A 15,463-nucleotide genomic window follows, 5' to 3' on the forward strand; every position below is an offset into this window, starting at 1 on the left:
CTTTACCTTTCTCCACCTTTTCCACTCTTTACCTTTGCCCAGGCTGAAGATAAATGGTTCATTCCTGTCACGGCTGGAATCAAACTTTTTCCCATTGGCCAGCTTCCCTTTGTAGTGGACATAAACCTTGTCTCCAATCATAGGAGATTCATCTTTATTCCCTGGTCTCTTCACAATCTAGAAGATACAAAGAATCCAACTGATAGAAGTTCAAGCACTTCTTGTGACCATTTACAAGGGTTCTTCCATACTGAATGTGTTTTGCAACCAGATATGAAAATGAATGAGACAGCTGATAAATTACAGAAGACTGCAAGGGAAGTATGTAAGCTATATGCTATATCCAGAAATAAATTTCTGGAGGTATAAGTAGTAATATATAAATACACAGCTTCATAATATATGAATACACTCATATACTTGCAGTGGGATTCAATCCATTCTGTTTTAAACTCAGGAACATTTAAGGCCGATTCACACAACAAAAACTTGGTCTGAAGTGAACAGCACGTCAGCTATAGTGAAGGTTCATTAGGGTGAAATCTCAGTGGGCAGTAAACACAGAGTACAGCTGGCCACTCAAGCAAAGCCAAATATAGGAGGACATTATATGTACAAAGTGTTGTTGGGCATGTGATGGAAGCCTGAGCTACACATATAGAATGAGCTATACTCACTTCATGTAACCTGGTAAGAAGGCTGCAAGTCCATCCTTTATGCCTTTGTAACTTTGAGACACTGCTTCTATAATCTGTTCAATGTGGATCTCCATTAATGACACTTTGGAAATTTTAATTAGAAATTATTAAAACATTAAGCTACGGCGATATTTATTATTTACTTCATTTATATCCCACCTTTCTCCCCAGCAGGGACCCAAAGTGGGTTACATCACTCTCTTCTCGATTTTGTCCTGGGGGGGAGGTTAGGCTGAGCATGTGTGACTGGCCCAAGGTCACCCAGCAATTCTCCATAGGAGAGTGGGGATTCAAACCTGAATCTCCTATTTCTTAGTCCAACACTATAACCTCTGCCCCATGCTGCATATATCAATATACTGCCATGGTCTAGCAGTGTCTCTCAATTCCCAGCTTTCATTTTTAAAAATTACATCTGTATCCTTTTCGTTGTACATTCTGCACTGAAGAGAGCATGAAACTTGCTTATTTAAAAAGCAAGCTGCAAATTCATAGGAACTAGCAGGTTGTAGCAATAGACTGTTATGCCATTATAATGCTATAGTGATAGGTCAACTTCCATTTTATAGAAAAAACCCTTTGGCAGTGATGGAGATGGTAGCCAAAGGGGACTGAGACAAAGCAAGCATGGGGAAAACTGCCATGTAGATGCTCCACTGTTGCTGCAAATGCCTGTGTATTCACAGCAGCAATGAAGGCTACACAGACAATTATTGCCATGTGGAAGGAGCCTAACTGAATGAACAGCCATATGGCTAATTCAATATGCAGTTTATTGCGAAATATTCCAGATTTACTGCACATTGAGAGATTTTTTTAAAAATCCTGTTAATCCATGACAAACTTTGAGAATCACAGACTAAGGGCCAAACTAGACGTTATGGTGGTCGTGGCTTTGACCCATAGCCGCCAACGCCATTTTAGAGAAGTTTTTGGCTTTTTAACAGCTGTGGGGGGATTGGTTTAGCACCCGACAAGGCACATGGGGGGGAGATTATGTGGTCCAGCTGTGCTGCCATCACAACATTTTTAAATGACCTAACTTTTCTCTAAAATGGTGATGGCAGCCATGGGTCAGACCCATGGCCACTGTAACATCTAGCTTGGCTCTAGCTGTAATGAAAACAGAAAAATCTTAAGCTTTTTTTAAAAAAATGCTGCTGTTTCGATAGTTACCAGATATGTTTCACTATTTGTTGAATTAGTCAAGAACATTTCAATTAACTTCTCCCTCAGTGTTACCTTCAGAACTCCTTGATCTTTGTTTGGTGTGATATCCTCGCCTTGTTCAGCAAGCGTTGCTGTCTGGACCTCTCCTTCTTTCTTCGTAGCCTCATCAGTTGTCATGGTCTCATTTCACAGGCACAGCCCTTGACAAACAATAAATGAATGATATCCTTTCCTAACAAAGTTCTTAGCAGACTTATTTATTATATTTGCTGATGTTTCAGCACAGAATCACTGACCCAAAATGAAAGGGGAAAAAAGACTATTGATCGTAGGGAACTGGAACTCTTTATGTGGGAATACCTGGTCATCCTAGTAAAATAAGTCAATGGGTACATATTAGCACATTAGAAACAGAGAGAGTTTAATGCTGTATAATACACTGAAATCAATTTTAAAATATTTTCCATTACATATGTAACACAAAAAGAGAATTGTAGACAATTTCTGTTGATTTAACAGAGGAGCAAATGACAGAATCAGAGGGTTGGATCTTGCCAATAATTTCTGCTGGCAAAAGGGGGGCAATTTTTGCCAATTCTGCAGATCTTTGACTCCCCCACCCACAATGCTACTAGGAGTTATATTTGGAGGGCATTTGGCGCAGCAGTGGGAGGGGGAGTCAGAGCAGTTGTGCTCCACTGACCGAAATCCTTCTATCACCAATGGGTTTGTGTGGGATTCAAACCAGCATATTCAGAACAAATTCAAAGTCAAGCACAGCTGACCCTTCATGTTTTCCTTAGTCATAATATACAGATCATTTCCCCACAGAGGTTTTTTCTTTATTTCTTTTTTTGTGTGCCCTGAGTTCAATGCTGTTGAGAAGCAGTTTTTTTTAAAAAAATAATGCATCTAGCAGAAATATTTTACACTGTATTTTAATAAGGTTTGTTGAAAGTTTTCCACATAACTTTTTGAAGCAGTGATGAGTCCTACTTGGTTTAATACACAAGGAAGGAAGAGGACTAATAAAATACGGTAAGCTTGTTTGCCTTTGGGCTAACAAATGTCAGATGTCTCACTTCATGGCAACCAAGATGTGCTTTCCCATAGTGCAAGTACACAGTTTTTAACATGATCACCCTGTACAGCAGCCTGAATGAACAGAACTTCCCTATACATACCAGGGGTATACAGTGCTCATACAGCACATTGCATGTATTAAAACCATTAAAACAGTACAGTATTCTTCCCTTGCCCCGCAAGCAGGGGTCGTTTCGTAGAAAAAGAGCTAGGGGGACTCATTAGCATAACTCATTAGCATATGCCCACACCCCCTGACATCACCAGAAGTGTGTCATAAGGCCACACACCCTGACATCACCGGAAGTGTGTCATAAGGCCACACACCCCGCCCCCAACGGTCCCGGCCGCCGCCGGCGTTGCAGCTCCACTGGAGGAAGCAACTTACCCTCCCTCTTCCCCTGCGTCCTCCTGGCTGAATGAGGGCTGGAAGTGGGGCGGCCGGAAGCAGGGGGCGGGGCTTCATCATGTGCCCCGCCCCCTGTACCTCACCCAGGGGAACTGCGATCCCCTGCGATCCCCCCGAAATGACCTCTGCCTGCAAGTCTTTTTTCCTCTTCTTTTCAAAATGACAACAAATTCTTATAATGTAAATTATTTGGAATTACCTCTTATTCTGTTAAGTATTCCATTATTGGGTACCATATTTCAATACATTTTTCTTCTTGTTTTAATGATTGTGTCATAAATGGGTTATTTACAATCTTACCAAAATAAAATGGTCCCAAAGTCATTTTCTACATTGCCCCTGCAAGTCTAAGAACAATTATCAGGCAGAGCAGGTTTGTGTGGGGAGACGGGAAGCAAGCTACTTGTTTTGCTCCTTTGCTGGCTAATCATTCTTGCCATGGTTTTCTTCCTGTGAGAGAGGGAGTACAATCTCCCTGTGGTCCATGGGGGTCTGGTCAGTGGCAGAGGACAGAGTGTCCTTCTCCCTGTGTAGTGCTATCACAGGAAGTGTTTGTCCAGGGCTGCAGCATTTAGACAGCCTTCTCCTGCTAACCCGACTACTCTGTACTGAAGGGCAGGTATGGACTGCAGGGTTGGGAAATCCCACATTCAAATAAATGTGATACCTCATGACTCACTCATTGCAGTAAGTGGGGAAAGAAGGCATGTGCACACACCCCTAACACTCTTAAGAGGTAGAAAATTCCTCTTGGTCAATATTGCATGTATGCCTGAGAGGCTTGATCCCTATTTGAAATTTAATCAGTTATGATTTGCCGCCTTTTCTTCAAAATAGTGATTGCTGTGGTTTATACTCCTGATACTGCTCTCCTCTCACCATGCTACAGCTTCCCCATCATCTATTCTGCCAGTGCACAACTGCCTACTATGGGGCATGCAGGATTTCTGCAAGATCCAACAGGTAAAAGAATGGAAAGGTGGATGACAGAAGCAGGAGAATCTACTACTGCATGGTCTTTCAGAACTGCTAGGATTTTCAAGAAACAGAAAGGTTCACTCATTTTCAGTCTAGTAACCCTAGCAGCAGTACTAAGCTGAATACTTTTATCTAAAGCAAAACTGTGACAATTAACTTATGCAGCCAGGGCACACATTCACAGAGCTTTTTATAAAGGCATAGAGAAAGGGTATCTATTCACTTGTTTTACTGTACCTCCTTTGCTATCGATAATCTGAAAACTTAACATGCCAATACATTCTATAAACCAATTTTGAAATCCTCCATCAAGTTGTGGTTTAAAACATCTGGAGGCCATTACAGATTTATAGCATAGCTATAGAAAAACAACATAAATTGAAAAAGAAATTAGACTTGCTTAACTGAGCTGCACATAGTGAAGGTAGGGAGACCAAAAACTACCATATTCTAGAAAGCAACATTGGAACGTCTGATCAAAGTACTATGTCTGATCATTAACCAGAAAGACACACAAATGCCTAGGTACAATGTGGTATTGACCAAGAAAGGATACTGTACTGTTTACAGGTCTCATTTCTAGCCCACCTAAGGAAAAATGAATTCAGAAATTGCTCAGGAGCAGAATTTAACATTTTAATTCTTGCATGTCTGTTGTTTCACAAATATAACCTAACACATTAGCACAAGCAACTAAAAATATTGGCTCTCATTTACCATTTTTATCTCTCCAGATTGAGATAGATAGTAATATTCTAGCAAAACAAAGCATCCATCTGTGCTAATGTGATCAGAATCCAGCATATTCATGTATAAATGAGGCGAGTTTTGAAGGCGACAGACAGAAATTATTAAAAACAGGAACAAAATCTAAGTAGTACCTTTTATGAGGAGCAACTGAATGGGCACAAAACATTGTGCAAGCCTCCATGCTTACCAGAGTTCTTCATCAGGCTGGATGTTATTAAATTTTAAAAGATAGTAGGATAGAAAGCAGAATTCTCAGGCCATGATCTTGTCTTACTGACATCCTCTGTGAGATGCCCTTAGTTTCTTCATTTTGTTGCCAAGATGCAGAGTTACAGCATGGTCTCTGGGAGGCTGCATTAACAAAAGGTTTTTGATTCTTTGTTCTCCCACTGAAACACCCAAATCCATTCAAAAGTCATCTCAAATGCCAAACAAGAATTACAGTTCCTTCAGGCTGAGAATCACAGGGAGCATTCAGGGTCTCTTTATTAACAATAGATTCAGGTGGCGAAGCCGTGTTGGTCTGAAGCAGCAGAATAAAGTTTGAGTCCAGTGGCACCTTTAAAAGGTTTTATTGGTCTTAAAGGTGCCACTGGACTCAAACTTTGTTATATTAAATTAAACATTGTTAAAGGTGTCACACAAGGTAATAGAGTAATGAAAGCCAAATTAGATGGCATTACCTCATGATTCTCATTTGGCATTTGAGCCTCCCAGAGACCGTGCTGTAACTCTACAGCTCAGCAACAAAGTAAGGAAGCTAACTGCCTGCTGGTGTCTCACAAAAGATCCCTGTAAGATTAGACGTTAAGATAAAAGCCTGAGAATCCTGCCTTCTATCTTTTTAATCTCTTCAACATCCAGCCTGATGAAGAGCTCTAGTGAGCTTCCAAGTTTGCACAGTGTTTCATTGCAATTTGGTTAGACATAATAAAAAGGTATGAAACATTTTGTTCTTGTTTTAGGGGGGTTGCATGCAATGTTCCCTCTAAGCTGTGGAGTCTTGTGAGCAGAAATTCTACTTTGTGAGCTCCTGGCATTAAAGTCGTGGACGAGCTGTTCAGCTGCTGCAGAAATCAGTTTGCTCTGGAGCCGTCCTTCCTGAGCCAAGACAAAAATGTGTGAGCTGGAGGCTAAAAAACTGTGGGCTAGCTCACACTGACTCAGCTTAGAGGGAACACTGGTTGCATGGACCCCTATGAGTGTATAATTTTGTCTACTACAAAAACTGTTTTCAGTAATAATGTACCTAAAAATATGCCTGTCAATGGAAGGTGTGATTGTTTTACCTATATTTTGCACTTTTTTCACTGTCCAGGACTATGACCCTAAACACATCTGACCAGTGTGTAAAGAGATCATGACGCCCCCCCCATCTCTGCCAAGCATTCATATTGTTCAATGAGGATGCTTTTGTCAGAGTACACACACTGCATTAGGTATGGGGGACACCCTTAAGATCTAGAACATTTTAAAAAGATTCTAGTGCCCAGAAAGGTTTGTTTGGAAACCTCCTTCTAGGTTTTCAGGCAGCAGCTGAAAGCAATCTTATTTCAAAGAGCTTTTTAAGAGAGTCTGGTTTTAACCTGGAGGATGTGTGTTTTTCTTTCAAGAAAAAAACTTTGTCAATATTTTGATATTATATATGCAATTTATTGCTTGCCTTGTTTCACTTTTGGATTTTTCTATAAACCACACAGAGAACTTTGTAATGGAGCATTATAGAAGTCAAACAAACATAAAAAGTAAACAAATGTAGCATGTGACATCAGGGAAAGTAAGTAACCTATAGAAAATAGTTTGCAATGTACATTTTAGAGCCTGATGCCACTTTTTTGCCCAAAAAAAACCTTTGTCAATATTTTTATATTATATATGCATTTTATTGCTTCCCTTGTTTCACTTTTGGATTTTTCTATGAACCACACAGAGAACTTTGTAATGGAGCATTATAGAAGTCAAACAAACATAAAAAGTAAACAAATGTAGCATGTGACATCAGGGAAAGTAAGTAACCTATAGAAAATAGTTTGCAATGTACATTTTAGAGCCTGATGCCACTTTTTTGCCCAACATGACATAGCAACAATCCCATAGCAACCCCCCCGCAACTATTTTGAAATAAAAAATGGTCATGCGTAATACATTTCTTCTACACAGAGAGTCTAGAGACAGTGTCTACATTTTTTTGCTCCATAGAAATTATCTCTGTACAGGAAAAGCACACAGTGTCAAACAGTTCTGAAGAGCCCTAACTTCTGTAAAAAAATAGATTTTCCTTTCATTCTTTGTTGTTCTCAATTAAATCATTAATTTATCAATCAAACATAATTTAAAGGAAAATCCCCAAGATTTGTACTTTGTACATGCAACAAAGGGCCAGATGGACAGCATCCCTACACCCCGTAAGTACAGTGTTCACTATCTGGACAGATATGTGTGCAACCCTGAACCACAGGGAAAAGAAATATAGTAATGATGATACTTAGAAAAGGCACTTGTTGGCACTTAAGCAGGAGGAACTGCATGGAAAATACTCCTAATGATATCTAAGGTGATACTAGTAAAAATGCTATTGGTTCAACAACAAGAATCTTTACTAAATTACAGAACAAAAGCAATTTCCACTTCAAAAGTTATACCAGGTTTTCACAGATGCATTTAAACACTGTAAGGATATAAAAGATCCAATAAGACAAAAAATACAACCGAAAGCAAATATAGATTAAGCTACAATCCAACATTAGTCTTGCAAAACACCTAATAGCTCTAGATACACATTTCCATCAATAGTCAACCATTTCATTGGGGCCTAAATGTGCATTACAGCATGGATGCTAACACATGTATCCAGATGGACAAGTTTTCTGCAGAAGTAAACCTTATGGAAGTAAACCTTGGATCTCCCTTACTGGATCACAGCATGTATTATTCATTTACTTACTTGTTTTATTGTAACAATCTATATGGAGAAAGTCAGTGTACAGCGGTTAGAGTGTTGCACTAGGATCTTGGAGATCCAGGTTCAAATCCCCACTGCCACAGAAGCTTGTTAGGTGACCCTAGCCCAGACACACATGCTTAGCCTAACCTACTTCCACAGAGCTGTTGTGAGGATAAAATCTGGAGAACTGGGTTTGATTCCCCGCTCCTCCATATGAAGCCTGCTGGGCAACCTTGGGCCAGTCACAGTTCACTCGGAACTCTCTTGGCCCCACCTACCTCACAAGGTGTCTGTTGTGGGGAGGGGAAGGGAAAGATAAGTCGCTTTGAGACTCCTTACGGTAAAGAAAAGTGGGGTATAAAAACATACTCTTCATCATCATCATCATCATCATCATCATCATCATCATCATCATCATCATCCTGTGTAAGGTTCCTTAGCTGACCAACAGGCAGAAAGTGTGACTAGATGGTATCAGAATGCACCTCTGGCATGATAGGAAGAAGGAGCAAAGAAAGCCATCCAGGTGAATATAAAACAACCAGTAGTTGATAAAACGTTTTCAACCTGTAGCTGAAAAAATGTCTCTTATGTGCCAAATGAAATGCACAAGTCCCTTAGAAGATTGAGAATAAAAGATAGTGGTCACAATAATAATAATATACTACAACAGCTGTAAAAAAAACCCCACTACCTCTATGTGTTAAATCCACAGAAGCATGCTATTTCCAGGATTTTTCAGCATACAGTTCTAAAACTAACAACAATTTGTTCCCCAAACATTCTCCTTACTCTAAGACATCCTGCCTGCAAAACAAAATCCATATTAAATACCATAATTTTACTGTTAGGTGTTCCTGCCATCCTGTCATTTAATAAAAATGGGGGGAAATTAGAAAAAAGCTGAGGTGTAACACCACAAGAAGTCAACAAACTGAAACAATAGCTGGAGAAAATATATGAGAACCACTAGCTATTAAAAATAATTTCAGCATTAAAAGAAATATGATCAAGTGAATCTCTGTGAAAATTGTGTTATGAATGAAAGGACTTTCCTCTTACATACAAAAAGAAAAACAAAGTTTTATTCAAAGTGTAAGCTTTCATGTGCAAAGCCCATTTCTTCAGACAAATGGAATAAAATCTCCTCAAGGGCTACTTACAGGGGGGAAAGAGGGTGGGGGCAGCCTTTAGGAGGGGCCACTCAGAGCCAAGAGGCAATGCCCGTCCTAACAGCTGCCCCCCACCCTCTTTTTTTCTGTAAGTAACCCCTGAGGAGATTTTATTCCATTTGTTTGAAGAAGTGTGCTTTGTACACAAATGTTTACACTTTGAATAAAACTTTGTTGGTCTTAAAGGTGCCGCTAGATTCAAACTTCGTTCTGCTGCTTCAGACCAACATGGCTACCCACCTGAATTTTTATACAAAAAGGTTGTTTTACTTTGGAAAAGCACAATAAATTTAATCAGAATTTTATTTAACAATTTATGACTTGTCTGAGCAATAATTGTAGTTGTTAATGGGTGGGAAATTGTCAACAGATGGTATGGGAATTTCACACAAAACTGTCATCTGGAATGTAGTCTAGAAAACTAAAGCCATGAGATGGTCAGTTATAATTTAATCAAAAATGAGAAGTAATCAGATGTAACAGACACAGCATACTTTCAGATTGCAGAACGCTAAGAAAAGTTTTATGCTGTATTTTGCAAATTTATGTAACTACAGAATTTTCTGATGCTGAATATTTTTCAATCCTGCTGCGTAATTTTTATTGAAAGAACAAATAGGGCTGCCAACCTCCATATGGCGTCTGATCTCCAGACTACAGATATGAGTTCCTGGCTGGGGGTGGCTGCTTTGAAGAGCGGACTGTATGCCCCCTCCTCTCCTCTCCCCACACTTCACCCTCCCCCAGGCTCCACCCCAAATCTTCAGAAATTTCCCAATCAGAATTTAGAAACCTTAACGACAAAACACTACAGAAATACTTAACGTCACTTCACACTGAAAGTTTTTTTAAAAAAACTATTTCTTAAAAAACTTACTTCTAGTCTGAATAACACCAAGACAGATTACAATATAAAAATCCTAGAGCAATACTAGCCAAACACATTTGAAAAATCATATAATTGAAACAAGAAAAGCCCTGTTAAACGGCAAAACAGATGGTTTTAGAAATCCAAGAGGCACTACTCTGAAAACACATCCTGCAATTTCCTCCAAATTAGCAAAATTATACAGTTTTCTGAAATACACCACTACAATTTAACACCGACAACCTACCTGTCTGGGAACTATGGAAACAGGCCAGAGCTCAAAGAAAAGTTTAAGCTTGCCCAAGAGCTGGGGCATATTCAGTGGGACTTTTTGACGTTAAATTAGAAACTTCATGTATGGTCACCAGAGATGGAGCCTGCATCCCAGTCATGGGATAAGGGGAAGGGGTAAATGCTAGCACCACAGCCAAAATTTGCCCAGTCCTAAAACACCTGAGATTGGCATGAGGTTTCACTTAAGCCTCTGTACTGTGACTAGCACTGCATGAGCTAGCAAGACACACACACACACACACAGCATACAGGCAAAAATTAACCCTTGACTTTCCCAAGAATAGTTTTGCTGAGCACCGAGCAGTCCCCAAGCTGTTCAGAGTGCCAGTTTTGTGTAGTGGTTAAGTGCAGAGACTCTAATCTGGGAGAACTGGGTTTGATTCCCCACTCCTCCACTTGCAGATGCTGGATGATCTTAGGCAAGCCATAGTTCTGTCAGAGCTTGAAAAGAGCAGTTAGAGTGTCTGTTGTGGGGAGGGGAAGGGAAAAGGGTTTGTAAGCTGCTCTGAGACTCCAAATGCCTACCTTTAAACATATGCCTACCTTTAAACGTATCATATACTGGAATGATAATTACATTAAATAATAATATTGTACTCTGCACAATAGCCACTAAGAACATTTCTCCACAAGCTCAGCTGTACTGTTCTGAACAAAAAAATTTAATACCCTATTACCACATTAGTCAGTTATTTTGATACCTGACTCATTACCAAGAAGGCACATTGTGTTCTTCCTGGAACAACTTCAGAATTAGAAACACACTAAAGCAAGCAGGTTCAACTTTCATTCTCAGACATGAGTTGACACATATATTAAGTTTCTGGCCTTAATTTTTTACATTTTGAATTCCATCAGTTTAACTGTGGCTATAGTTCAAAAAAAAATGAAAAGGTGCAATTTATGCTTATTTTTACTTTTAAAATTTACTAAAACATTGGTCCAGTCCTTTCTATTTTGAAAGTTGTTTTATGATGCATTTAAAACAAAAGACACTAACTCCAATTAGGATGTTTCTTTTTGATAAGAAAAAGGGGGACATTAATTCATTCTAGTTCTTTCTAAAGTGACCCTACTTATTTTCTAATTTGGGTGTTACTGAAAAAACAGGAAATGTACTGAGCTGAAAAACAACAATGCAACACAGCTCTTTTAATTAAGACTGAACTTCATAAATTAAAGATTTGCTGCTGGATTCGCAGAGTGAATCATGACTCTGTACAAACCTCATCTCCTGTACACAAGTATTTCTGACAGAAGTTATAACAATGCCAGTAGTGTAGCACCAAAGCCATACTGTTTCTAGAAGGCATATACAAACAAGGAACTCTATAATTAGTTGTAATGGCTGCAGCTACTGCAGTGTCTAGAAGAGCATTTCTATGACCAAATGAGTTCAAGGTAATGCCTAATGTTAAGAATGAGCACAATATACACAAAAATTACTGGCGTAGACTAGTTCAGATAATTCTCATTGATGAGCCAGTCTGAAGCAGCTTTTGTGAGTCAGAGCTCACGTATTCTGATGAGGTGAGCTCTGATTTATGAAAGCTTATGCTGGAATAAATGTTATTACTCCTAAAACTTCCACTAGATTCCTAGCTTTTTTTTAAACTACATATTTTGCTATAAAAGAAGAGCTTCTACTAACAATGTCTTTGATTATCATCTGTTACACACAAGCTCTCACACAGAGTATATCATGTGAAATTTTAATTCCACTGACTCTTCTGAAAGCATGCAACATACATGGTTAAAAAAGTAAAATTTCTAGTACTATTTTCCCTTCACTCCATGGCTATCATTTGGAAATATGGAGGAACAGTTAACCATTAGGGCAGGCTGTCTCCAGGATTATTATAATACTTGGATGAGCAGACACTGCAAAATCCTGGTTTTATTATTTTACCTACAGGCAACAAAAACATTAATTGAACAGTTAATATCACTCAACAGCACCAACTAGGGATGGACACAAACTGGGAAACCTGGTTCAATTTGCAAACTGAACCAGGGCATGTCCCAAACTGGTTTGCAAACCCAAAATGCAAACCAGCCCAGTTTGTGTACTGAACCAGTTTGGGAAGTTCAGGATACAAGGATGGGCCCCCCAGGGTGTTAGAGGCTCAAAATTCACAGGGCTTCTCCACCTGACTTTCCTCTACCCGCCCACCAAGTTTGGTGAAGATTGAACTTTGGGCGTCCGAGTTACGGAACCCCAAACAAGGCACCCCCAGGAAATTGCTTTTTGGGGAGATGTCAGGTGCTGATTTGGGAGTGTATAGAACAGACCCTGTGCAAGCTAGAGGCATCAACCTCATGGCAAACCTCCCTGGGATTCCCCCCCTACATGCCCTACAAGTTCTGTGCAGATTGGACTGGGGGGGGGCTGAGTTACAGACCCCCCAAACAAGGTGCCCCAGGAAAGTGATTTTCAGGGAAATGTCAGACGCATCTTTGGGAGTATACAGAATGGACCCAGTGTGAGCTAGAGGCATCCAACTTGCAGCACAACTCACCGGGATGCCTCCCCACATGCTCTACAAGTTAGGGCATCTTTGGGAGTATACAGAATGGACCCTGTGTGAGCTAGAGGCATCCAACTTGCGGCACAACTCACCGGGGATGCCTCCCCACATGCTCTACAAGTTATGTGAAGATTCAGCTTGGGGGTCTGAGTTACAGACCCCAAGGAAAGTGGTTTTTGGAGAGACACCAGATGCGGGTTCAAGAGTGTATAGAATGGACCCTGTGTGAGCTAGAGGTATCAAACTCATGCTGTACTTCCCTGGGATGCCACCCAACATGCCCTACCAGTTATGTGTGGTTTGGACGTGGAGGGTCCAGGTTATGGACCCCCAAACAAGGTGATCCCAGGAAAGTGCTTTTCAGGGAGATGTCAGGCACGGGTTCTGGAGTGTATAGAATGGACCTTGTGTGAGCTTGAGACATCAAACTCACGGTGTACCTCCATGGGATGTCCCCATACATGCCCTACAAGTCACTTCTTTGAGGTCAAGGTGACTGTTGGGCAGGGTCAACCCTCCCACTCCACTCAGGGCCTGGGAACCACCCGCTCAGTTGTGGGTGGCTGTGTCTCCCTGGGCCCACCCTCCCACCTCTGACAACGTGATAACTGAGGAGGCCAACCCTCCTGCCCTGCCAGGGCCCTGGAGCGATCCACATACTTGCAGGTGGCTGCGTCTCCCTGGGCCCACCCTCCCACCGCTGGCAAGATGATAACTGGGCAGGGTCCACTGTCTTGCCCTGCCCAGGGCCCGGGAGTCTCTGGACACACAGACACCACCCCAAAGACAATGGGTCAGTGGTGGGGCTTTAAAAAATGAGAGCTGGCAGGCAAGGCCACCCCAGTCACCCAAAGGACAAACAGTTGGGGGATTGTTTGAAATGGAGAGCTGGGACTAAAGAGAAGTCACCCCAATAACTGTGGACACACTGTTTTGGTAAGCCTTACCTGGTATGCCCCCTGAAGAGCTCTGTGCTCAGGTGATCCCTAGCCCAAAAGATGTCTGGCTGTCCTCAACCAGGTCCAGGGCCTTTTCGGCCCTTGCATCTTGTTCTCCTTTTCCACATGAAATCTCACCTACTTACTACATACCTGTTTGGCACAATCCGTGTTCTAACACACACTGGTCACTTTGCCATCCCACCTAGTTAGGTGCAATAGACAACGGTTTTGTATATGATGATTAATTTCCATATGTACCAATTTAAAGTAGTCAATTGACTGTTTTTAATAGTGTATCATTAAACACATAATAGCCTATTAATTGTTGTCTAAACTATCTACATTTAAACAAAAAAATCTTGAAAATTTATAGTGTACACAAGAATTATTATTAAAACTTCTGTGTTTTCAATTTTATAAAGTTCAACTTAATATCCAAACATGTTGTTAATCCTATGCATCGTGACTGTATGAGAGAGTTCTGTCCTAATAATACACTTCCTATTGTTTATTACAGAAATTGTCTATCTCCAACTTTTGTTTTTTCCCTAGAATTCAGATGGCCGAAATTAAGACACATGTTTTGGTAGCATAGGGTGCAGCTGTTTGCAACTCTTTCTCAAATGTTCAGTCTACTATAATTTTTTTTACAGAAAACAAAGACATTTATACTTTAAAATTCCATAAATGTACCAAAGAGTACTCTTTTGTATGCTAAGTTATAAATGATGCTGTGATGGAACAGGTCTGCTTGACCTGCAGACCCTGTTCTGTTCACCCCTTCTGTTGGGTTACAAACTCCTGGAGGGAGCTATTCCACTTCCTGCCATTAGGGTGTGCTGCCACCACCTGCTCAGTTTAGGGGTCCTGAATGAGAGGAACCAGACTCTCAATCCCCCTTCCCAGTTCTGAGGCCTGGCCTCGGTCTCCTGCTACCCAGTGCCTGGTTACCGCAGAGACCAAACACAACTTTGGGTTTCCCTTGGAGGGTTGGCAATGGGTGCCTTGACCACTTCCCTCCCAATCTGGCAAATTAATAGCATGTCCAAGCAGTTGGAGGACAATGTGGTACAGAGACTTAGGGCCACATCCAATATTAAAAAAGATTTATTAAAAAGAAAGTAAGTTCAAGCACACTTCATCACAACAGACCAGCACTCGGAAGAACAAAGAAACTTTGGTTATAAACACATCCTTCTTTCCCTGGTTCTAAAACTTACTCTAACGAGATGTCACAATCAGAGTAGGTACTTACAAACTTAGAAAGTTGCAAAAGATTTTAAAGATGTCCCATTACCTCTGGCTCCCTGCATCCAGCGAGCCACACTGCATGGTAAAAGTTGGCTGCTGGCCTTTAGAACAGAGCTCAGCAGTCTGTCCTCTTCCAGCACCAAGAGACCCTCCCTCCAGGGAGAAATTTAACTTAGAGGAGAAAAGGTCAGGTGGAATAAGGTGGAGGATGTATGAGGTGAACAGATAATAAAACTGAAGTAACTTTGTATTCACACAAACACCAGATAATTTGTTGCCAACAAGTAAGTGCTTCTGCTATTCAGCAAGGTCTTTAAAACTTTGAGGAGAGAGGCTTTGTTTTCAGTTTCTGCTTAAACATTCAAGCATAGGTTTAT

The 15,463-nt window shown here is 40.7% G+C and overlaps 1 protein-coding gene across 1 annotated transcript in view; it reads right to left on the bottom strand.

The window, feature by feature from the left end:
* Positions 1 to 15,463, bottom strand: part of FKBP5 (FK506 binding protein 5) — an 80,279-nt gene that overhangs the window by 39,335 nt on the left and 25,481 nt on the right. Inside the window, exons 3-4 of the mRNA XM_015411827.1 lie at positions 1,941 to 2,068; positions 33 to 177 (exon numbers count right to left, since the gene is read on the bottom strand). Coding sequence (XP_015267313.1) covers positions 33 to 177; positions 1,941 to 2,045 — 250 coding nt within the window. The 5' untranslated portion in view covers positions 2,046 to 2,068. The remainder of the gene's footprint in view (positions 1 to 32; positions 178 to 1,940; positions 2,069 to 15,463) is intronic.

Source organism: Gekko japonicus, unplaced genomic scaffold (genome assembly GCF_001447785.1).
Source record: "Gekko japonicus isolate JY-2015 unplaced genomic scaffold, Gekko_japonicus_V1.1 scaffold309, whole genome shotgun sequence".
Classification (NCBI taxonomy): Eukaryota; Metazoa; Chordata; class Lepidosauria; order Squamata; family Gekkonidae; genus Gekko; species Gekko japonicus.